Source organism: Balaenoptera borealis (genome assembly GCF_965194805.1).
Source record: "Balaenoptera borealis genome assembly, chromosome: 20".
Taxonomy (NCBI): Eukaryota; Metazoa; Chordata; class Mammalia; order Artiodactyla; family Balaenopteridae; genus Balaenoptera; species Balaenoptera borealis.
This window is the reverse complement of record NC_138879.1, coordinates 48,930,952-48,956,168: the sequence shown is the minus strand read 5'-3', so window position 1 is coordinate 48,956,168 and position 25,217 is coordinate 48,930,952. Positions and strand designations below refer to the sequence as shown.

At 51.0% G+C, this 25,217-nt stretch overlaps 1 protein-coding gene across 2 annotated transcripts; it reads left to right on the top strand.

Annotated features, from left to right (window-relative positions):
* The first annotated feature begins 377 nt into the window (after window positions 1–377).
* Window positions 378–25,145, top strand: CCDC92B (coiled-coil domain containing 92B). Of its 2 annotated transcripts, XM_082370761.1 has the most exons (3): window positions 378–8,691; window positions 12,159–12,206; window positions 14,545–25,145. In XM_082370761.1, the coding sequence occupies exons 1-3, from the start codon at window positions 8,562–8,564 to the stop codon at window positions 15,138–15,140; spliced, it is 774 nt and encodes a 257-aa protein (XP_082226887.1). In that variant the 5' UTR covers window positions 378–8,561; the 3' UTR covers window positions 15,141–25,145. The 2 variants fall into 2 exon arrangements, with proteins under 2 accessions (XP_082226887.1, XP_082226886.1); XM_082370760.1 differs by lacking the exons at window positions 378–8,691; window positions 12,159–12,206 and adding an exon at window positions 12,616–14,295.
* The last annotated feature ends 72 nt before the right edge of the window (window positions 25,146–25,217 follow it).

The window sequence follows — 25,217 nt, the reverse complement described above, 5'->3', positions numbered from 1 at the left end:
TCGCAGTAGCTGATGGCGCCACAGCCCGGGCGGGCGCTGCGGAACCCCGGGCGCAGCTAGCACGGGGAAGAACAGCGCCTCCCCCCCACGCAGCCCGGCCCGGACTCAGGGCTCCGCTGGCCCGTCGCTCCCTCAGGTCCCGAAGGTGAGGAGGCCGGTGGGCGTGGGGGTGGGCGCCCGGGTGGCCCCGAGTGGGGAACCGCACGACCCGGGCTCCAGCTCCCCCGGGAGGGCTGGCGCGGGGCTGCGCACCGCAGCGCGGGAGACGGACAGGACCCGCGGGCTGCTGGCAGAAGTTGTCCTCCGCCGCCCAGACTCGGGCCCTTCCTGGCCCTGGCGAAGAGTCCAGAGCGGCCCGAGGTCGAGCCACCGCCACCTCCTGCCATCTCCCACCACGCGTATCTTTCCTTCTGCCTGCCTTCCCCTGTCCTCCCTAGGTACCTCTCTTCGCCGTCCTCCTTCGTCTCCACATCCCCCCCTGCCTTCTCTGGGAGTCATATTCGAGGCATAATCAGGGCAGAACATTAAGACTGAAGGGGGCGGGGGCTCCAGTTTCCCCATACATCCCACTCCCCGTGTCCCTGGATCTTCAGCTCCACTGAGGTCGGGGGTCCTGGGGTCTTCAGTAGAGAGGGGAGCCATAGCCTAGAGGTATTGGGGGATGAGGGGCCCCAGAGTGGAGAAGACCACAAGACCACCAGAGAACTGTGGCTCCACAACTGGCCAAGTGACCCCACCTGGCAGAAAGTCCCAGACATTTGTCAAGGACTGACTTTTTGTTCCCAACGCAAGTCCCCAGGAGAGCCAAGGACTTGGGGAGGTTGGAGGGGGGGAGTAATTATTTTTTAATACGTGCACTGACTTGGCCTGGTGAGGCCCTGCCCTCAGGAAGCTTATGGTTTAGAGCCAGGTTTGCACACGCACACACGGGGGGCGTGCACACACACACAGCATAATATGATACAAGGCAGAATGCCTGGGGAACACAAAGGCAGGAGAGAGTCTTCCCAGCATGGTGGGCCAGGGAAGGCTTCATGGGAAAGGTAGCATCTGAGCAGGGCCTTGAAGGATGGGTCAGGTTTCAGGAGGCAGAGATAGGGTGGGGGATAGTGAGGGGATGTCCACGGCTAGCAGCAAGTGGTAGAATCTGAAAGAGGAGTTCAGACTGCAAATGTGCACTGTGTTTAGATTGTGAAGGGCCTTGAATGCCACGGTGAGCACCCAGTGGAGAGATCCTAGTTGCCAGGCACTGTAGTTGTATATGTTGGGCAAACTACTTAACCTCTCTGAGCCTCTGCTTCTTCATCTATGGAGTGGATATACTAATCGGACCTTCAATGCAGGGTTGTTGTAAAGATAAATGAGTTAGGAAGTTCCCTGGTGGTTCAGTGGTTAGGACTGGGTGCCGTCACTGCAGAGGGCCCGGATTCAATCCCTGGTCAGGGAATTAAGATCCCGCAAACCGCGCAGCCAAAAAAAATAATAATAAGTAAATAAATAAATGAGTTAATATACATAAAATGCTAAGAGCAGTGCCAGCCATTTATTGTTATTTTATAGGTATTATTACCTGTGCACTGATGTTTTTCTTTCTTTGTTTTTTTTTAACTTGGCTGCACAGCTTTCAGGATCTCAGTTCCCCGACCAGGGATCGAACCTGGGCCCCCTGCAGTGCAAGTGCAGAGTGCTAACCACTGGACTGCCAGGGAATTCCGCTGATGATTATTATAAATATTATTACCTGTGCATCCATGTCTGAGAAAGACTTCTTGAGTTCCTGCTCTCCCTCCTACCCCAGGCCTCAGAGTCAGGTAGTGAAGAGGAATAATGACTAAAAAAAGTAAAGAATATATTAATTCATTTATTTATCCATTTATTTCCAAGTCTGTCTTATCTAATATACCTGCCCTGGCTATAAGAATGATAAACATAAGTTTAACTTTCTCCTTGAAACAAGAATTCATACTTAAAGAATTTTAACAAAATGTGGGTATTTGAGTGTTCAGAACAGCGCAAGGATATTTGTTGACTCAATAAATATTTTCAATCCCAAAGAGAAAAGAAACACCAAGAATGAAATTGAAACTGGGACAAGAGAAGCAGTCAGGGGCTGCGGGGTGGCAGACAGTGCAAACTCCATGTAAGCAGACAGCAAGAGGCTTCAGTGGTGCTTCATCTCCCAGCCACGGTGTCTGCCTGAGGGAGAGATGGGGGCAGCGGAGACCAAGAGACATTGAGCAGACTAAGGAAGGGAGGATGGTTAGCCACTCAAGGAAAATTTGGACGACATAAGTGGTTTTCAAACTTTTGGTTAGTCGAAGCCCTTTCTCCAATGAATTTGTATGCACAAGCCCACCATATAAAAGAGGAATAAACACAGCAAAGCTTTCAGTCCTGTCTTTTGCCCTCAAACCTTTTGGCCACATCTGAGACCCCTTTGCAGAACTCTGGAACTCTATGGAGCAAAGTTTGAAAAACACTGATTGCGATGATTCTGAGGGCCCCTCTGAGCCCTGAGTACTATGATTCTGTACTTTCTGTGGTTCTTTCAACCCAAGGAGCTCTAAGAACTGGAGAGGAGAGAGAACTACAGTTTCCTCCTTGCCCGGTCTGTGGTAGATAGATAGCTGGGGAAGGAAGTGGGTACCCATAAGCTCCAGAGACAAGCAGGAGGTGAGGTCATTTTCAGAGATCAGGAGCCCAGGCCTTAGAAAGTCAGAATTGTACCAGGGTCACAGAGTTCCTGGGCCTGACACTTTGTCAGTGGTTGGGGACCTGAGCACAGAAGGTTTCTCCCACCAGCTTCCCCAACAGGGGAAAATATTTATAACTTTCAAACAGATGAGAGGCATATCAGAAGTACTTGGAATTAACTCTATAAATTGTGAAGCCTGTGTTACAGGTCCTTTTTTATTCTTAATGACACTTTTTTTAAATGAACTTTTTTTTATCAAACTAGAAAATTCAAAGAGAGAACTAGGAGCACAGGAGAAGGTGGGCAGCATAAACAATGCAGGCCCTGAAGTTGTCGGGACAGTGGACAGAGGTGAGGGACCCTTCTCACCAAGCACTGTAATCTGTGAGTTTGGGCATCTCGGGCTGGGTGTGGGCAGAAGATGGCACTGATAGCTCTAACCCTTCATCTGCTGCCACTGGCCTGGACCAAGTCCTCAGGCAGGAGCATTTTCTGAAGTCTGGAGCTTCCAGCACTGCATTTCTATGCAAAAACCTGACATTTTCCTGGCTCAGGCCTTCTGAAGTGCCTATGATTCCCCAGCTACACAGAGAGATCTGTGTTGTCCCTGGTTCCCCCTTCCCCACTCCATTCCCCGCCCTCCCCCAAACAAACTAAACAATACCGTCTAAGAAAGAATATTTGCCAAGATCGTTTGTGACCCAAATTTCTGCCCTGAGAAGAACAGCCTGCCTAGTTGGGAGCAAATACTCAAGTCCTTCTGGGAAGGCACAGAAACAGCTGGTTGGTTCAGCCTCTAACTGTGGCCAGGGTCCAGTCTCCAGGGCTGTGTGGAAAGGGCTTTTACTCTTCAGAAACATTTGCTTTTCAGCAGCTAGGAACAGACATTTTCTCTCTTCATCCTAAGCATAGGCCCACACGCCTTCATCCCTCAGGTGCACGCACAGCAGACACATAGACACAAGAGAAGCAAGAACCCTCCCGCAAAACACATACACACATGCACATATACATGCACTCCTTGAGGCATGCACACAGGCTCAAGTATATGCACAGGTGCAGAGGCACGCACATCCCAACATAGATATACAAGAGCACAGACATAGCTCACCTGTTTCTCCCGAGTTATGCACCAGTATACTGACTGCCTGCTTGAAATCTATTTCTCCTTGTTTGAGGTCTCCTGAGCATGTCAAATCTAACATGTCTCGGGCTGGGACTTAACTTCTCTGTAAGTCTGCTTCTCCATCAGTCTGCCCCAGCTTGACAGATTCACTCACTCAGGCATTCTACACATATTTACTGAGTAGCTCCTATTTGCCAGATTCTATGCTAGGTACTAGGGAACAGGAGGAAACACAAGAGTCCTTCACCTTGAGTTGCCAACAATCTGGCAGGGGAAACAGATAAGCAAAAATGTAATATATTCTTGTGGTGATAAGTTCATGGGGAAAAAAACAATGTAGATTAAGAGAATGGAGAGTGACAGAGTGTTCCATTTTTTGGTATCTTGTTTGTTTGTTTGTTTTGGCCGTGCCATGCGGCTTGAGGGATCGTAGTTCCCCCATCAGGGAACAAACCTGGGCCCCTAGCAGTAGAAGCACAATGTCCTAACCACTGGACTGCCAAGGAATTCCCAAGAGTTCTATTTTAAATCAGGCAATCAGAGAAGGGCCCTGGGTCAGAGTCCTGAATGCAGGGAGGGAATGGACCCTGAGGGTATCCTGAAGAAGGACATTCCTGGCAGAGGGAAAGTCCCTGAGGCTACAGTATGCTTGGCAAGTTGAATAAAAAGCAATGAGGGGGCTTCCCTGGTGGCGCACTGGTTAAGAATCTGCCTGCCAATGCAGGGGACATGGGTTTGATCCCTGGTCCGGGAAGATCCCACATGCCGCGGAGCAACTAAGCCCGTGTGCCACAACTACTGCTTGCCGCAACTAGAGAAAGCCCACAAGCAGCAACAAAGACCCAACACAGCCAAACATAAATTTAAGAAAAAAGAAAGGAATCAAAGATGACTTCTAAGTTTTTGGCCTGAGCAACCAAGTGCCCTGTATCAAGATACCGAACACTGGGCCAGAGCAGGCTTGTAGGAGGGATCATAAGAGTTCAGTATTGAACCTTGTAAGTTTGAGGGACCTATTAGACATCCAAGTGGAGGTATTAGGAGACTTAGTTTAGGAGTCAGCATATAAATAGCATTTACAGCCATTGGATTGGATGAGATCATGGAAGGAGTGATTATAGAAGAGATTCAATGTGAAAGAAGTCCAGCATGAAAGATGAAGAAACGGGGAAAGATCCAGCAAAAGTGCCTTCATACTTGAGTTTCCCAAACAGGAAAACTGGGAGATATCCTGGACATCCCCTTCCCCATCATCATGATCTAATCCAACCCATCCCCTCATCCTGCCAATTCTACCCCCAAAATACACCTGGAACTTGTCTCCAACTCCGCCTCCATCATCCGGTCCAGGCCTTTGTCATCTCTCACCTTGATAACTGCTACATTTTCCCAGCTGACCTCCCCACATCCACTCTGCCCCCTCTAATCTGCCCTCCCCACAACAGCCAGTGATCTTTTAAAAATGCAAATCCTATCACATCCATCTCCTGCTTAAAATCCTTTAATAACTTCCCAATTCATTTAGCTTTAGTCCAAAATTCTTAACACAGCTTTAAGTCCCTGTGTGATCTTTCACTTGCTAACCTCACTTCCTGCAACTCTCCGCTAATATCTTATACTTCAACTTCACCAGCAGTGGCAATGTCTCCGTTCCTCAAAAAGACCACATAAAGCACTTAGCACAAAGCCTGGCACATAGTAGGCACTCAGTAAATGTAAGCTATCATTATTCTACCTCTGGGCCTTCACAGATGCTGTTCCCTGTGTGGAATACTCTTCCCTTTAGTCTTCTGACTAACTCCTATCCCTCCTTCAAGTCTGTATTAATTTTCTATTGCTGCATAAATTTATTATCTCACAGTTTCCAAGGATCAGAAGTCTGGCACCTTTTACTTGGGTCCTCCACTCAGGGTCTCCTAAGGCTGAAATCAAGGTAGGGCTGCATCCTCCTCTGAAGGCTCAACTAGGGAAAGATCCGTTTCCAAGACACCTTAGGTTGTTGGCAGTATATACTTCCTTGCAGCTGTAGGACTGGAGTCCCCATTTTCTGGCTAGCTGTCAATCAGGGACCATTCTCAGCTACTAGAGGCCTCGCTCAGGTTCTTGCCTATGGCTTCCTGCACAGGCTGTCTCACAGCATGGCAGTTTACCCCTTCCAGGCCAGAAGCCAAATTTCTCTCAGGCTTCAGATCTCTTCCTATAGCAAGGGCCCTTTGAACCTGGCCCACCCAGAATAATCTCCCTTTTTTTTTAACTCAAAGTCAACTGATTGGAGACCTTAATTACATCTATAAAATCCTTCACCTTTGTCATATAACCTAATCAGGAGTGAAATCTATCATATTGTGCATATATCAGGGGCTGGGAATCTTGGGGACCACCTTGGAATTCTGCCTGCCACAAGGTCTCAGCCTAAAATCATTTCTTTTTTTTTTTTTTTTTTTAATATTTATTTGGTTGCACCAGGTCTTCATTGCAGCACGTGGGCTCCTTAGTTGCGGCTCATGGGCTCCTTATTTGCGGCACACGGGCTCCTTAGCTGTGGCATGTGAACTCTTAGTTGTGGCATGAATGTGGGATCTAGTTCCCTAACCAGGGATCGAACCCAGGCCCCCTGCATTGGGAGCGCGGATTCTTATCCACTGCACCACCAGGGAAGTCCCTCAGCCTAAAATCATTTCCACAAAGATACCTTCCCTGACCCCAAATCTAAATTAGGTCCCACTTTATATTCTTTCAACGTTACCCTGTAGGTTTCTTTCACAGCACTTATAGATTGTAACTGTAAACTTATTTGTATTATTTGTTTGTTTGATGTACCTGTTTATTTGTTTGATTCTCTTCTCTTGGCCCTGTGAGCTCCATGAGAGCAGAAAGCAGGAATACTGTTTTGTTCATCGCTATGTCCCTGTACCCAGCACAGTGGTTGGTAATAGTAGATCATTAAATGAATGAATGATGAACAAATGAGCAAATCAGGGCAGGGATTAACCTAGTCACACATTAAACAGGGAGGAGAAGGGATGCGGCGTTGATCGAGCCAGGTTCTGTGCTAAATGCTCTACAATTTCTAATTTCATTTAACCCTCACAACTATCCTAGGACTGTTACTATTAGTAGCCTCATTTTACAGAGAGGGGAAGCAAGGTTCAGAGAGGTTAACTTTCTTGCCCAAAGTCACACGGCAGGGAACCGAAAAACCTAGGATTCAAACCCAGGACTGTTTTCAGTGTAAATACTGGGAAACTTCTTTGGATTCAAAAGACTTGGTTGGAGAATTGGATCTGCTGCCACTTACTGACCATGTGAACTGGCACGAGTCACTTCAGCTCTGAGTCTGTTTCTTTGTTTGTGAAATGGAGGTGGTGATACCTACTGAAGAGTGGTTGGCAGAAGTAAGATAATGTGCATGAAGTTCCCTAAACATAGCAGATGGTCAGTAAATGTAACCAGTGATTCCCACAGGCCAAAGGGCCACCCCCTGCTGAAGTGAAAGCCCATTTGGTTGGATTAGGGAGGCCATGCAGGTACAAGGGAAGGGGGGCCCCAAGAGAGGAACCTATGAATGTGAGGTTCTCAGGTGCACCTGCTGGATGTGACCCTACAAATGAAAATCTTGCTTTGCAGAGGCTTACCAGAAAGCCTGTTTCAAGGGGACCATTGCTGAACAGAACAATCCATCAACTGGTTTTCCTCTCCTCTGGCCAGGGAATTCCTAGGGCAGGTGGAGGAAGGGCCGTCACAAGCTTTGGGAGTCCCTGGCAGAGAGGGCATGAGCTCTGAGTCCTAGACTCCAGAGGTCTCGGCTTCCGCTGCCCTCTGCCACCTGTTTTTGCCCCCTGCCTATGCTTTTCCAAGATGCTGATCATCACAGAAGAGACTCACTGGGAAAGGGGCAGTGTCAGAAGAGAGAGCGCTGAAAAGCCAGGCCATCATTAGGATTCAGGGATGCAAGACTCCCTCTCCCATCACAGTGTCATAAGCTTCTACCGTGGATCTACTGCTTAGGTCTCCATATGACCCTCCCCTATTCCTCTTGGAAAAAGGGACTCCACCACCTGCCTTCAGCCCACAGGATCAGTATTAATAAAACATTCATCAGATCTTCCTCTTCTGTGACATGGAAGAGCCCAGAGCCCTGGGCTGAGGTTAAGTCAGAGAAATGGAATTGAATTGGCGGAGGGTTGTGATCTAACCATCACACTGCCCTGCCAATTGATGGTCACCCTTGAGCTGGGATGCTTGAGGGATGGCAGAGCTGGAGAGGCTTCAGCATTCATCCTCTCCACAATTCCCTAATTTTACCCAGGAGAAAACCGAGAGCCTAGAGAGGGAGAGGGCTTGCCCAAAGTCACACAGCTTGTGAAGAAGCAGACTAGAACCCAAATGTCTGTCTCTCTTTACTGACTTTGCTGCCCCATTTGTTTTCCTCTCTGAGATATAGAAGAGGCTAAAGTTACATGGGGGCAAGGGAGTAAAGCCATTTCCCTCTGAGCCTCTGGTTCTTCATCTGTTAAATGGGAATAATTATACTTCCTGCCAAACACTGCTTGTTTATGAAGCTTCAGTGAGTAAATACAGGGGAAATGACTTCAGTGGCAGAATCACCTCCCTGGTACAACAGGACCCCAGACTGAAGGAGACCATTGAAAGGACCTGAAGGTTGGCAGGGTGGATGGGCCCAGAAGATGTGGGTTCACCTTGTCATCCTCCCCAGGTGGGGCCCAGGCCTGGGTTGCCATGGATACCGTGTCCCTGGAGCATCAGATCCAGAGCGTGCAACGCCACATCAGCTTCCTGAAAAAAGAACAGATGGCCCTGCTGCGAGACCTGCACCTGGAAATCCTGAGGCTGCAGAAACGCTGCTCAGGTGAGGCCTGGAGGGATGGCGGGGGGCGACTGTCATCATCATAAGCACTGTCCCTGATGGAGTGTCCACCAAGAGCCTCTCTTAACAATCCTGCCAGGCAGGTGTTCGATCACCCCTTTTTCTTGGTGAGGAAACTGAGTCTTAGGGAAGTGAGATACAAAATGTTCATCAAGCACCTCCCAGCCCTAAGAAGCCCTCAGTCTAGTTGGTGAGACACACACACACCAACAGGTAATCTAAAGATACACAAAAAATGAAGAGGGCTGACAAGAGCTCATGGGCAGGATCATGTCCAGCTTGAGGCGTGGGTGATGGAGGAGGAGACCAGGCATCCCACGCTCCCCAGAGGAGGGAGCACTTCCTCTCCCTGAGAGCTGAGTTAGATTTAGACATGCTGAGATATTACGGGGCAACGAGGGTGGAGAAAGCTTTCCAAATGAAAGGAACAGCATGGCAACATGCAGAAGGTAGGAAACCAGAAGCTCATGAAAAGCTCTATTTGACTGGATAATGCTGTGCTTAAAGCTGCTGGGAAATACGGTTGCAGCCAGATCATGGAAGACTTTGACCAATATCAGGACAGCTAAGAAGTCCTTCTGGGTAGTAGGGAGCCACTGCAGATTTTTGAGCAGCATCATGCTACATTAAGAAACTCAGGGCTTCCCTGGTGGCGCCGTGGTTGAGAATCTGCCTGCCAATGCAGGGGACACGGGTTCGAGCCCTGGTCTGGGAAGACCCCACATGCCGCGGAGCAACTAGGCCCGTGAGCCACAATTACTGAGCCTGCGCGTCTGGAGCCTGTGCTCCGCAACAAGAGAGGCGGCGATAGTGAAAGGCCCGTGCACCGCGATGAGGAGTGGTCCCCGCTCGCCGCAGCTGGAGAAAGCCCTCGCACAGAAACGAAGACCCAACACAGCCATAAAAATAAATAAATTAATTAATTAATTAATTAAAAAAAAAAAAAAAAAAGAAACTCAATCTGGGGGACTTCCCTGGTGGCACAGTGGTTAAAAATCCACCTGCCAATGCAGGGGACACGGATTCGAGCCCTGGTCCGGGAAGACCCCACATGTCGCGGAGCAACTAAGCCCATGCGCCACAACTACTGAGCCTGTGTTCTAGGGCCCGCGAGCCACAACTACTGAAGCCCGCGCACCTAGAGCCCGTGCTCTGCAACAAGAGAAGCCACCGCCATGAGAAGCCCGTGCACCGCAACTAGAGAAAGCCTGCACACAGCAATGAGGACCCAGTGCAGCCATAAATAAGTACATACATTTTTTTAAAAAAAGAGATTAGGGGCTTCCCTGGTGGCGCAGTGGTTAAGAATCTGCCTGCCAATGCAGGGGACACGGGTTCGAGCCCTGGTCTGGGAAGATCCCACATGCCATGGAGCAACTAGGCCCGTGAGCCACAATTTACTGAGCCTGCACGTCTGGAGCCTGTGCTCCGCAACGGGAGAGGCCACGACAGTGAGAGGCCCGCGCACCGCAATGAAGAGTGGCCCCCGCTCGCCGCAACTGGAGAAAGCCCTCGCACAGAAACGAAGACCCAACACAGCCAAAAAATAAAATAATTAATTAATTAAAAAAAAAAAAGAGATTAAAGAGGGACCCAGAGGGTGGGAAAAGGATAAGAGTTGGGAGGGGCTGGTGTAGGAACCAGGAGGGCAGGGCTTTGGGAAGAACCTGCCGTGACAACTCAAAATGAAGGGGCTTGAGAGGTGGGTAAATGTGCTGTGGTTGCGGAGGTAGCTTGGATTATAACAAGAGCCGACTCGGCCCGAGATTGAGCCCTTTATTTCTTTTGTCATTTAATCTTATCAACAGCCCCTTGTGAGGTGGGTGCAACTTCGTTCCCATTTCATAGATGGGGAGACTGAGGCTCAGAGAGGTGCTGTCACTGGCCTGAGGTCACACAGTGTGTCTGACCTCACAGCGCACTCATCTAAACCATGGGGACCCTGGCTGGAAGATGGGCAGGGAGAATTGATGGATGGGGGAGTGGAGCCCATCTGGGGTTCTGTCCCCCCACCCCCTACTCTAGTGGTTAAGGGCTAAGGAGAAACAAGCCCACAGGCAGTTAGTGACAGAGCCAGAGTCCCTTGGGCTACATCCCCAAACCTAGTCCTGGGCCCCTTTGGTTACATCACAGGGCCTTGGAGGAGGGGCCAAGTTGGCCCCAGGAAGCCCTGGCGGGGTGGAGGCATCAGAGTTCTCCCAGGGACCCCAGGGAGGAGGTTCAGCCTCCGGTCACAGCAAAAGGCCCAGGCACTCCAGGCTGTCTGTCTCCTGGCAACTGTTGGCCTCCCCAGAGAAGGCACCTCCAGAAAAGCCTCTAGTCCCTAGAAGAGCCTGGTGAGGGCAGCAAGGAGGGGCAGACAGAGGGCCCACCGGGTGAGTCTCTCTCTGTTGGTGCGGCTGGGCAGTGGACCCAGAGATCTGCTACCTTCCCCCACCCCCACGTTCACACCGTCTCCCTTTGGGCACCAGGCTGCATCCCTGCAGGTACACCCAGGTGCTCCTGAGGAGGTGCCCTCCATCATAGGCAGCTGCGCCTCCTGGGCTCCCTCCTGCCCCCTTCCCAGCCCTTAAGCCCTGATGGAGTCGGTGGGGAGTGGGGAGTGGGCTGGAAAAATGATCAAACCCAGCTGGCTGAGGGATGGGGCATTCTGGGATCTAAGGGTTGGGGACTGGGAAGACAGGCAGGCAGGCAGAGGAGGAAACTGCTCCTGCACCAGTGCCCTTGGTGGGCCCCTTGGTTGCCCCGCCCCACCCGCTCAGCGCCAAGCCGAGCGCCGTGCAGGCTTTGCTCCACCAGGTGGCGCTGTCCTCCTTGAAGCTCTCCCCGCCCTGCGGAAAGTGGCGGAACCAGAGCTGAGAACCGGCAGGGCTGATGTTCAGAAAAGAGCACAGGCACAGCAGTACTGGCTGTGACAACAGTGAAACGCACGTGTCCTATTGGTAAATAGCCACCGCCCTGAATCCCCCTTTAGTGTCCCCAAGCAGCCCAGGACACTCCAGCTTTCCCAGACCCACCAACTAAACAGTAAAGAGAATGTGCCCTGGGCAGCAGGGGTCCTCCAGGCTGGCTCTGATTGGTTGGCATGTTAAATATTTGTACATCACCTCTGGGAAGGGGCAAATACTCCCCCCCACAGCCCCAAAAGCAAGTCTCATTCCCACGATGGTTGAACTAACCGCCAAATCCAGGCCACAAAGCTTACACTGGAAAGATCTCTGGGCCTAGAATCAGCTAGATCGGGCTCAGGCTATGCCTCTGACACCTCTCTTTCATCTCTTTCCCTCTCTGGGCTGCAGTAAAATAAGTATGGAGGGGGGGTAGTTTAGATGGTTTCTGAGAATATTTATTGACACTTTTACTGGGCTGTGATTCCTGATCTCACACACATACTCTTTCTCTCTATCTCTAACATACACACGACTGCCTTTTCTTATCTCTGCCCCCAGAACTGACCCATGACCTGGAAATGAAAGAGGCCCAATCTCACCAGCAAGGTAAGAGGACAAGTGGTCACCTTTCCCCCACCACTTAGGACCCAAGCCTTCTCTGCCCCTGATCCAGACTTGGGGACAGCCACTCCTCAGCTTATTGAGTGAGTGCAGGACGTCAGCCTCATTTGCCCACTCAGCTTGGTGACCTTGTGCAATGAACAACCTGCACCACCATACATAGTGCCCTGTATCCCTGTCTCTGTCCAAAGTGGGAAAATGAAAGCAGGAAGGAGATGGTGTCCAGGAAGTCCACATGGCTGATTTCATTCCTTTGTGACCCACCTCCCTAATCCTTCTCATCCTTGTACAAGTGATTCTCACAGTCCGTGTCCACACCCTCCAAGATGCTGAGTGTCAAGATTCAACACGATGGCAATATGGGGTCTTTGACTTCAAGGAACATAGTCTAGAGGAGGAGAAAAGAGACACATGCACGTTAGCAAATTCTTCATTTTACAAAAGTATGACTTCTTGCCGTTGTAGAAATTCCACTAAAGTATTTATAGATTATTACTTCACCCATAAAATGGGGAGTGGTGTGGGGAGATGGTGTTCAATGAGTATAGAGTTTCAGTTTTGCAAGATGAAAAAATTCTAGAGATCTGTTGCACAACGATGGGGGTATATTAACACTACTGTACACTTAAAAAATGGTTAAGATGGCAAAATTCGTTCCTTGTTTTTTTGCCACAATTAATTTTTTTAAATGGGAGGGGTTGCATTGTTGAGATCTTAATCTCCAGATTATATGATCTCTGAGAACTAGGACTGGGTGTTACCCATTGTCTCTCAGTGCAAGCACATTACCTGACATGGAGAGGGACTCGGTAAATGCTTGATTTAAAATGAATCACAAAAGTAGTATTTCTTGGCCAGGAGGGTTTTAAGAATGGGCTCCCTGCCATGTTGATGTGCTGCTTATAGATCAACAGCTACAGGACCAAGAGTTAGGCACGGGGAAGGCTGGAAGTTTAAGGTTAAGGTAAAATGCTAGGAGCCCTACAAACTGCTTTGCATATCATGCATAAACATCTGAACACTTATGGCCCTGAACTAATTCTGCCAACTGCTTTAAGTGGCAGTCATGGGTGGCCTCTTTGTGCCTACATGCTTGGAGGAAGGGGGCACGTATCCCAGACACCAGGCAAGAACAGTTCTGTGACAATAGTAGCTTTTACTCCACCTACTGTCCTTCCTCTGAAAGGGCTTTTGGGGTCATCTGGACTCAAGGCACTGCCCCAGTGTCCTGGTTTTTATTTTCTCTCTCAGTGGGCTTGAGAGCTCTCTTTCCTTGTCCTCCTTTTATATGAAAATCACTTGGTGGTTTTCATATCCCCTCCAGAGTCACCTTTTACCTACCCTTTGTCACCATTCTCACTCACATGTGCCAGTCCTGGGATACAGACCCTGCTGAAATGGAGTTTATGATCCAGGAGGTAGGGGTCCTCAACCCTGGGGGTACATCAGAATCACCAGGGAAGATTCAAGAAGTACCCTTTCCCAGTACTTGATACTTTGATAGGGCCCAGGAAACTATTTTTTAAAGCTCTCTGGATGGGTCCAGTGTACATCCAGGTTTGAAACCCAATGCAGTGGGCAAAGGCAAACAATAAACAAGTTAAAAAAAAAAACCCACAAAATGTAATAAATGCTCTTTATGAAGGAAACAAGCTTCGCGGCACACTGACTCCCCTTTTCTGCTCACACTCCCAGTTCTTTCAGTCCCTTGTTCTTGTATGTCTCTCCTGCTACGGGGCTTTTGCACAAGTCCTACCCTCTGTCCGAAGCACCCTTCTCTCCCCTGTTCACTACTTAATTCCTATTCACCTGTCAGATCCTAGCCCAAGTTGCTCTTCGGCTGAGAAGCCTTCCCTGATTAGGTCACAGTCTCCTGTTACAGTCGTGGTATTGGCACGTGTCACAGATGCAACCTCACATTCTTTTGTGGTTATGTACCATACCTCTCCCACTATGCTTGCTGTGAGCTTCGTGAGGAATGTTTTACTATCCACCATACCCACAATGCCACAATACAAGGCACAGAGTCAGGGCTCAACAAACAGTCATGGAGTGAATAAATGGTCAGGGAAGGGTATGCACTTAAACTTAAGGGTCGCACTGAAGAATCAGAGTGGCCAAGCAGAAGGCAAGATAGGTGCAAGGGCCCCGAGGAGGAAAAAGGCAGGCCAGCGTCGCAGGCGCGTGGGCAGTGAGGGCGAGCGCCGCAGGACGTGCAGTCGTGGGGGGGGCGGCGGTGCCGGGCTTCGCTCCGAGGATCGGTGAGCTGTGCAGGTCCAGCCAGGCGGGGACCCTCACTCTCCCCTCCCTCTCCCCTGCCCAGAGTTGGCGTCCCGGGAGCTGGAGAGCAAGTGCCGCGAGCTGGAGTCACAGCTGGCGGCGCGGGCGGCGGCCAACGCGGAGCTGCGGCGGGAGGTGGCGCAGCGCGAGGCGCTGGTGTCGGCGCTGCGCTGCAGCCTGCGCGCCGAGGAGCGCCGCTTCCTGGAGGAGCTGCGTCGCCGCAGCCACCGAGCCACCGTGCTGGGCACTGAGCTGCAGAAGCACACCGAGGCGGCCGCCTACCTCTCCTGCCAGCTGCACGCGGCGCGCCAGAAACTGCAGACTCCGCGCCCGGGCCCCGGCGCCGCCGCTGCCGCCGCCGAGCCCCGGATCCGCCGGCGCGCACAGCGGGCCCGCCGCCCGCCCGCAGCCGAGGCCGCCGCCAAGGGCCCCGGCCGGGACTGGGCCGCCTGGGAGCGCTCGGCAGGCGCCCCGGACGACGCCGATGCCATGCCAGACCCCGCGCTCTTCCTCTACGCCCGGAGGCCCCTGCGGCCCTGTGGCCGCAGCCCGCGCCAGCCGCCTCCCCAGGAGCCCCCTGACCAAGCCGCCCCGCCGGCCGCGCACAGCCCGCCCAGTGCGCCGGCGGACCCGGAGTAAGCGCGGGGCCGGCTGGGCGGGGCGGGGCGGGGCGGGGAGCGGGGGAAGGCGGGCCCGGGGCCCGACTAGGGACGCTGCTCGGGCCGCGCGGGCGGGTCCCAGGGGCTATGGCAGCCGGTCCCTCGCCCAGGGAGCGGGCGGAGGCGGCCCCTGCTCCCCTGCCCCTCCCTGCCGCCCCCGCCTTTTGTATTGCCCTACAACGCCGAAGCTTTGAGCTCTCCCCTCCCGCCGGGGACCTCCTCCGCGGCGCCCAGCGAATGCATCCTTTTTCTAGAAGACTCACAGTACCGATCTTTATCTGGTCCCCACCCTGCCACTGGGAGGGGAAGGGGCGGGTGCCACGCCCTGCCCCGGGAAAGCTGACAATCATTTGGCGGGAGGGGGAAGCCTGGGCGGCCTACGGAAAGGAACCAGAGTGGCCCTTAGCATCCTTAGGCCTTCCAGCTCCCCGCTGCGGCCTCCTCCAGCCCCCCACGGCTGCCCTTCCCGCCGAGCCTTCCTCCAAGGGGAGGTTCGGGCAGGGGTCTGGAGGCTGGACCTTTACCTTGGAAGCCGCTTCTCCTACCCCCTACCCTGCTGATAGGTCCTTACAGGTGAGCACGGAACACTTTAGAAGTCGCCTCCTCCAGAGCCTCTGGTGGGGAAAGTGTGGACTTATTGAAGTTTGAACTTCTGGAAATTAGTACCCATAGACCCTTAGAGAAGATTACAGAATGGGTTTGGTGGCAGATCCTGGTCTAGAGCTGTCTCCAGCTCAGTTCTTCCCCAGGATGCCGACCTAGGTATTTAGACTCTGGGGACACGCCAGAGTCGGGCTGCCCCATCAGGCTTATGGAAGGGTTAGAAAGTGCTTTCAGGAGGTAGCTGGGAACCTGAAGGCTGCCCTGGGAGTTTTCCTAGTCCTGTTTATTGGTGCTAATTTTGCCCAGCTTCCTAATTAGCTGGCTGCACCCAGAGGCAGGAAGAAGGGCCCGGCTTCTTGGAAGTGGCAGTTGTTGATGGAGGTTTGGGTTTGCTGGGGGTAGGGGTGGGAGGGAATGGACAGGTTAGGCCCCAGCCTGGCCCTCTCCAGGAATGCCCCCAATCCTATCAGACCTGACAGTGGTGGGGTGCTCAGTGCTCTCTCTCTAGGTTGGGGAGTGGCAAAAGGAAAGAATACTGCCCACCTCCTAACGCATTTCTCCCCATCTCCCCGTCGCGACCAAAGGCAGGAAGTGAAGCTCCAGTCCAGTTCATTGCCCCCACGCAGTCCGGCCTAGAAAGAAAGACAAATCCCTAGAACCCTGTCCTCTCATGCCATCCCTCCTCTGTTGGTCCCGCATCAAGTCCTAAGTGCCTGTGAGGTCTTCCAGGGGCTGCCAAGGGAGGACATGGGGCAGGGAGAGTCCTTTATCTCACTCACAAGCACCCCATCCTGGCATGTCCTGACCCTGGCTGGGGCTGAGCCTTCTGTTTGTCACCCAGGGGTCTGGGGGGTCTCTAGGGTGATGAACCCTTTTTCTGTCATGGCCCCATGAAGAAGAGGGGGAAAAGACCCCATTTATACCCTCTTTTACTGTATATGTTAGAGGGAGCAGGACACCAGTGAGCTCACAAACATGCAGCCCCCTCCCAGCTCAGGACTGCTGAGACCACTGAGCAATAACCAGGCCTGGTCTAGGTGTCCGCCACTGGGACACCCTTGGAACGGACAGTGCTGTCCAGTCTAATGGGCCACAGTAGTGGCCTAGGGTCCTTGCTCTGCCTGCTCCCACCTCTCCCCTCCCCAGTCTCTGTGGTTGTGCCTCTACCCTCTGTCTCCCCTCAAGTGTGGGTGACTCACCGTACCCCTCGACCCGTTGCCTTCCCTTTCAGAACAGCTCTGAGTGAGGAGGCCTCTCTCTGCTCTTGGCTGCTCTCATGTGACGGGGCCCAGAGGATCCTGGGCAGCAGGGAAAGGGGGTCTTTCTGGAGGCACCCTCATCTTCCACAATCAAACTTTTGGGGTGAACTGGGTGACTTTGTTACATCAATTCTTCTACAGAGATGGTGAAGTACTTTATCCACCCACCCACCCACTAAAAGCCATAGCTACGCCCACCTGGCCTCCCCCAGCTCTATAGCAATAGCCCTCTTCCTCCTTCCCTCCTGTGTACCCAAGCTGTCTGGCTGGGGGCCCCAAAACACCCCTACCCCACGGATCCTCCCGTGGCCTGCCTGCCTCTCCCCAAGTGACCCCATCAGCACCTCCCACCTCCTGTCGCTCTTCCAGCAATCAGAGGTAATGACACTTAATTGTGAGGTACTTGGAGATACCCCAGATGAAGGTCCAGCGTGCTGGGGCGGCTGACTCGCTGACTCCCAGCTGAGGTGTCGGGGTGCCTGGGAAAGGAAATAAGGCAAGCACCCCTCCCACCTCCACTCAGCAAGCTGGGGCAGGGGCCAAGGCAAATACAGGGTTCCAATTTTAACAGAAATTACCCTTCCCTCTCCCTCTCCTGGAAATAATGGACAGAGGCTTCCTTCCTCTCTCCTGCACCTGGGTTTGGAACAGAACCCTCAGGGCAGCAGAATAAGACTGGGAGTCAGTGGCCTGCCCTTGGCCTCAGTGGTCAGAAACTCCTCAGCCTTGCCCTCAGCTTCTGGCCCTCCCCTTCTCCTAGCCTGGGGGACCCGCCCTGCCAAAGGAAAGACCCCCTCCCTCGAGCCCCGAAAAAATTTGGGTGGCTAGAAGGGAAGGGATTGTTTCCTTCCCTCCCCTGCCCTCACCTCTCCCTTCTTCTCTGCCGCATGAGTCCCCACTGCAGGAGGAAGGTGTTGACATGGACACTCAGGGGCCCTAGCTGGAGCCAGGAGCTGCAGGGGGGGACCCCTCCCCAGGGGGGGACCCCTCCCCGTTCCGGAAGCCAGTCAGGGACCCGTGGGCAATACAGCATGAGGCTGTGTACCCCTGCCCCCCAATATCCCACCCACAGTAGGCTGCAGTTTGGGGGACCAGGCGAGGGCTGAAATGGCGTAGCCCTTCCCCAAACAAGCAGCAGAATAGAGGTCTCCCTGATGGAGAGGAAGGAGGCCGAGAGGGTGTAGAGCAGCATCTCCTCACCACGGAGAGCCAGGGATCTCTCAGCACCCTCTCGCTGAGGTGCCAGCCTTGAGTGGGGGACGTGCGAGGCTGCAGAACCACCTGGCAGGAGCCCCATGGGCACGGCAGGGGGATCCTGCTCCAAGTTCTCTGTTGGCTGCGCTTTTTAATCCAATGCTTTTCAGAGTGTATTCACTCACCCACAGAAATAGAACCCTGTGCTTTAGGGGTGACTGTCATATGCCTTATTCTTAATAAAATATCTGAAAAACACACAAGTCAGACTTTTTTCCTGTGGGCACTCTGCGCCCCCATCCCCTCAGCCCACCACGGGTCTGTGGAAAGGACGTGGAGGAGATAGAGAATGGTTTGGGACTTAGCCAGTGGGTTGGGTGAGACTGGGAGCTGAGACTCTGAAGTCCCCTCAGTAGATATTCCTCACATAAAGCATAAGGCGTTCATCTGAGACGTCTGTCCTGCTGCTCAGGTGAGCCCTGTCCCTCTCTCCATGCCACCCCAACCCAAATGAACAAACAAAACCTTAGATTAGAGGCTCCTGGCTAGGGTTGGCAGGGATAGATTGGAAGGGTTCCGTGCCTGGAATTGCCCATTGTTCTGGCCTAGAAGGAATCCTGGGGTTCTGGACGTCTTTGGCTATGCCAGTTCTTCTTCCCTGACAACCATCTCCATCCGATCCAGCTGCAAGAAGCCCAGCATCCCAGAGAGGAGCCCTAATCTTATCCTCCACTAACGAGGGCTGTCCAAGGACTGCGGTTTGGGAGCTCAGCACACTCAGCACCTTCAGGCCTGTACGTTTTCACTGTAGGTCTGTGTTGTGGGTGACTCTAGGAGAAAAAGCAGCAGCTCTGCATTCTAAGGATGCAGCGGACATATTGGTTTTGCCTGCAACCTTTCTTCTGATAACAGTACCTATTACTTCCTTTCAGGCAACAGCCTTCCCCCAGCTTAGTCAATGTGTTGCAGGGGTCTGACCCCACCGATGTGATCCAGGTAAGGTAGGTCACACTGATTGGGCTGGAGATGGGCATGCAACTCTAAGCCAATAAGAGTCCATCTCAGAACTTTTACTGTAACCATTCATTTAACACACCAAGTTAGGTGCTAGGGATACAGCAGGGAACCAAACAGGACTACTGAAGGACAAATTCTTGGGTGGCTAAAATGGCAGAATATCAGCCTGGAAATCTGGTAGGCCATTTGCCATCACCAGGGATGGGGCTACCTGATTAGGAAGCTCCACAAAAGAAGTAAAACCAAGAGAGATGGAGGCAATTCCTTTTTTTTTTTTTTTCCTGTCATGAGTGTTTCTTTCTTTTTTTTAATTTTTGTGAAATATAGTTGATTTGCAATGTTGTGTTAATTTCTGCTGTACAGCAAAGTGATTGAGTTATACATATATATTCTCTTTCATATTCTTTTCCATTATGGTTTATCATAGGATATTGAATATAGTTCCCTGTGCTGTAGGACATTGTTGTTTGATAATTCCTGATCATTAAGCTGCCTGGATCCTGCTATGCCTGCAGCCCATATACCCGTGCCTTTTTCAGTTATATAGACCAGTAAGCAGACCCCCCGCCACTTTTGTATTTAAATGATCAGCATTAATTTGTGGGGGTTTTCTGCTTTTTATTTTAACCTAAATTTAGACTTAGAGAAAAGTTGCAATAATGATACAGAGTTCCTGTATGTCTCTCACCCAGCTTCTCCTATTGTTAACATCTTATTTTATCATAGTACAATTATCCAAACCAAGAAATTAACATTGGTACATGGCTATTAACTAAACCACAGACTTTATTTGAATTTCACCAGGTTTTCCCCTAGGGTCCTTTTTCTGTTCCAGGAACCTATTGCATTTAGTTATTTTTTCCTTAGTCTCCTCCAATCTGTGACACACTTTTAAAAGCCATTTTGAGTTGGGTTTTAGTGCCTTGCTAACCCCATGAGGCCTGATGATGTCAAAGAGCAAATAATCAATGGGGGAGAAACAAGTGGACCCCAACTAATAAAGTACATTGAATAAAATATTTGCTGAACTCTAAGGAGGGAGTGACTGCTTCCAGCTGCCAGGACTCAGAAACAGTTTAACAGACACAATGGTATCTGAGCTTGATTTCATAGACCTTGATTTCATGCCTCTTTTCCCATGATGCTTCTCCCACAGAAGTTGGCATTGAGAAAAGGGAAACGACTTGCTCAAGGTCACATGGTGAAGGAGTCAGGGATGGAGATAGATGATGTCACATACAGTCATGCACAGGGGACTGGTTCCAGGACACTCCCCCCAAACTCCCTCCCCCTCCCCCCTCCTCCACAGAAACCAAATCTGAGGCTGCTCAAGACCCTGATACAAAATGGGAATTCCCTGGCCGTCCAGTGGTTAGGACACTGCGCTTCCACTGCCAGGGGCCCAGACTTGATCCCTGGTTGGGAAACTAATCCCTCAAGCCATGTGGTGAGGCCTTAAAAAAAAAAAAAAAAAGGCATAGTATTTGCATACATCCTCCCTTATTCTGTATTTATTTATTTATTTTTTGACCATGCTGCTCTGCTTGTGGGATCTTAGTTCCCTGACCAGGGATCCAACCCAGGCCCCTGGCAGTGAGAGCGTAGAGTCCTAACCGTTGGACTGCCAGGAATACCCAATTCTCCCTTATACTTAATTTTTTTTTTTTTGACATTTTGGTATATATATATTTTTTTCTTTCTTTCTTTTTTATTATTTATTTATTTGGCTGCACCGGGTCTTAGTTGCGGCATGCATGTGGTATCTAGTTCCCTGACCAGGGATGGAACCCAGGCCCCCTGCATTGGGAGCGTGGAGTCTTAACCACTGTGCCACCAGGGAAGTCCCCTCCCTTATACTTTAAATCATCTCTAGATTACTAATAATTCCTAGTACAATGTGAATGCTATGTAAATAGTCGTAAATACTGTGTGAATTGTAAATACAATGTAAATGCTATGTAAGTAGTTGCCGGTGCAGCAAATTCAAGTTTTGCTTTCTGGAGCTTTCTGGAATTTTTTTTTTTAACATTCTTGGGAGTTCCCTGGGTCTAGTGGTTAGTGTTCAGCGCTTTCACAGCTGTGGCCCAAGTTCAATCCCTGGTCGGGGAATTCCCACAAGCCCCATGGTGCCGCCAAAAAAAATTTTTTTTTTAATTTATTTTTTTTGATCCGCGGTTGGTTGAACCATTCATGCGGATGCAGAACCCACAGATATGGAGGGCCAACATGCATATTGATTCCTATCCAGTGTGCCCAGGTGGAGGACACAGGGCAGCCCTGGCTGCCCCATCTTAGTTCCTCGCTCCAGCCTCCGGGGATCAGGTTTGAGCCCAGGGTGAACTAAGACCAGACCTCCCAGGAAGTACGGCCCAGGCCTCCCTCTGCTTGTCCCCGGCCTTTTATCTCCCCAGGTAGCTGAGGAAGGGAAGGCCCAGCCCTGAATAAACATCTACCCAGGACTCTGGGGTTCCATTTCAAGTAGAGAAAAAGGAGAGAAGAAGAGGAAGGGGGAGAGGGATTGGCCTTAGGGTCCTCCCAGAGACCCCTGGGGGTTCTAGGCTGAGCCCAGCCCAGAGTCACAGTACAGAGCAGAGGTGTGCAATGTCACCGCCAGCTAACTGAGAGATCATTTTTTTCAATCCTTTCATTTTATAGATCAGGAGACTGAGGCCCAGGGAGTCTTGCTAACTGTCGCCCCTCCTGGCAGTTCTGCCCACACAGGTTTGGGTTGAGGGAGGTGGAGCACTTCCTCTCTCATGGGTTCCTAGCGTCAGGCCATCAGGGTAGGGGACGCCTTCCTGCAATTCGGGGGGGTTTGGGTTCCAGCTCACCTCTCCAACCCCTTGGGAGCTCTGAAAATGAGGGGGGGAAATAGGAATGCCCAGCTGAATGGGTGCATCCATCATAACAATAATTAGGGAGATGGGAGGCTTTAAGCAGACTAATTATGTAGGTTAGGTCTCAGCCTCGGTAAACCTGCCTTTGTATTTACTTAGCATCTTTACCCAGAGGCCATAAAGATGGGGAGTACCACCCAGGCAGGCAGCCCTGAGGATGGGGACTGTGTAACAGGAGCCTGCTGAGGAAATGGGAAGAGGATCCACAGAAGCCATGTTGCAGGTTCGAAGGCTGCTGGGACTGCTTAGTCACTAGGCCCCTGGACAGACTGGTCATTAGCGCCCTTACTTATCAGTAGACACTCACAGACCTTGATCATAACCTCTCCAGGGCTCAGCCTGGTGGGTCTCAGCCAGGCATCATGGAAATACACTACATAAAAGGAATATTTGCAGAGAAAGCCCAGATATTATAAATATCTGGTGAAACCCTGTGGAGGCCTCTAAAGGACTGCTTGGCTCTGCCTATACGCGGGACCTCCATTCAACCAACCACTGTGCATTAAGCACCTACTATGCATCAGGCTCTGGGGAGATGCTGGGGATACCCAGATAAATAAGGTATGGTCATTGCGTTCAAGAAGTCCCCTGGTCTAGCAGCTGGACTCCTCACCTGAGAACCAGACATCCTAGTTTGGCCACGACAGTGTTGGTTTATGCCTGTTGTCCCAATGTCATTATTAATAGTGTCCACTTTCACTCCCAAAGTGTCCTGGTTTGCATGATAACATCACATGGTCACCTTAACCATAGCACAATGTATAGGCAATGGTGGAAATAGTTGGGGAAAGTGATGGGAGTAGTTGTTGTTAAGACTATGGTGAAAAGACATTGGTGGAAGCAGCTTGAAAGTAAGAAATAGTCTGCTTAATATATGATTGGACCACCAGACGATAGAGAAAGTGGTCAGAGGATGATGCTTTTTGTGTGTATCTGTTTCCCTATCCCCAAGCTTGCTGCTCACAGTGTTAAAACAGAGCTATGCTTTTGGTTATGAGCAGTGTTACCAACATGGAGGGGGCTTCCAACTTCAGCTACACTGGACTAGGTACAATTCTCCAAATTCCTTGAGTTTCATTTGGGAGATTGATTAAAAGAATTATGGTACATCTACACACTGGGATATTATACAGCCATAAAATGGAATGAGAAAGCTCTTTGTGTACTGATATCTCCAGAATATAGTAAGTAAAAAAATCAGGGTAAAGAATAGCAGGTACAGTATGTTACCATTTGTGTAACTAAAGGGAAATATACACACACACACACACATACACACTCTTATATGCAAAGAGTATCTCTAGAAGAATATTAAAGAACTGGTAATCCTGGTGGTCTGGGAAGGAAAACCAGATGGCTGGGGGCAGGTGAGAGATTTCACTATATACCCTTTTATGCTTTTTGAAATTTGAACCATGTGAATGTATTCAAAGTTCTAAATAAAATTAAAAGGTCTTAAAAAAAATAAATGAGTGAATAAATTCCCAGGGTCCCTCTTTCTGTCTTCCCATATGATTCCTTTGTCTTGCTCATTAAAATCCTTCTTATCCTTCAAAGCTTCAAAGCAGTGTCTTCCCAGAAGCCCTTCCTGACTGCCTCCCCTGCACACTCAGAACAGCCTTCTTTAAAGGCTTTTATTCTGCAGCCTTAGACATGAGATTGCTGTGTGCATCTCTCTTCACCCACCAGATTGAAACTTCTCCTGGCAGGGACTGGGTCTGGTTCATCTCTGATCTTCCTGCAGTACTGAGCTCCTGCAAGCTTTGCTTGAAAGACAGAGTGAAGTATTTTACACTATCTAAAGTGCTTTGATGACCACTATCTCCTCCCAACAGTTAGGTAAGAGGCCAGACAGATGGATGTTTTTATTTGACAGAGGAAGCTCCTGAGATTCAGAGGCGTGATAGTCAAGTGACTTGCTCAAGGTTACGAGAAGAGACAAGGTAGAGGTTGCAGGATGCAGATTTCCAATCCAACTCCGTGTTAGGTTCATGTACCACCTGACTGCCCACCTTCCATGTGGTGGGCTGTAGTCAGGTCTTGTTTTTATTTCCAGCCTTCTTGTGCAATAGTCCAAACTCATCTCCCCCTGGTCTAGCTCAGTCCCCTTATCCTCCACACAGCAACCAAAGCATTTCTCACCTCCCTTCCTCCTGCTTAAATGCTTAAAGCCTTTCACTGGCTCCCCTTCCCATCACCGGTATTCCAGGACAAAGTCCATTTTCCTCTGCAATTTTTATGAGGCACTAGGCCCACCCCAGCCAACCTCTGCAGCTTCAGCTTCCCAATTTCTATTAGTTCCTGGAATATGCCTTAAGTGCTTCCCAATGGCTTCCTGGGCCTGTGCAAGGAAGACTGTCTCACCCTCTCGGCTTGGAGAACTTCAGCTCACTGGCAAGACCTGGTAAAATGTCAGCTGGGCAGCATTCTCTGACTTCACTTCTCAGTCCCCACCAGGCCCCAAACATCTGAAAACATGAACTACTGTAAAGTGTCCAGGCTGTGGATTTAGCCTGGTCTAGCTAAAGTCTTGCTCTCTGTGTGACCTTGATCTTAGCTTCCTCCACTCAAAAATGGGGATAATGTGCCAGCGCGGATGTGAGGACTCATCTGGTGGCGGGTGTCGAGGCCGCTGGCAGAGGGGAGCCCGTTGTGGCTCAGGACAAAGTTTGGTGGGCCCATCTCTGGCACTTCATCCCTATTAGCCACCCGCCACCCCTGCCTCTTATGACCATGCCCTAGGCTACCCTCCACCCCCTCCTCAAGAAGCCAGACGCACCCCCGCTCCACCATTTCGGGGACGGCAAACTCGGTGAGCAGGGCGCTGAGGGTCATATTAACACCGCAGATTAGACACCGTGTGGTCGTTTGGCAGGTCTGCAATAGGAAGCCATTGGGGGAGGGGACTGTAAGCAACAGTACTCCAGACGAGTCTCCACCCAAGGTCAAGGTGCCCGCCCGACGGGCAGCGAACCGCAAGGACTTCTCTCCGTAGCCCCGCCCCTCGAGGGGGCCCGAAGCCTTTCTCTCGCCAGAGCCAGGGTACGTTCCCTTTAAGGCGTTCGAGAAAGTCACCGCGTTGGTACA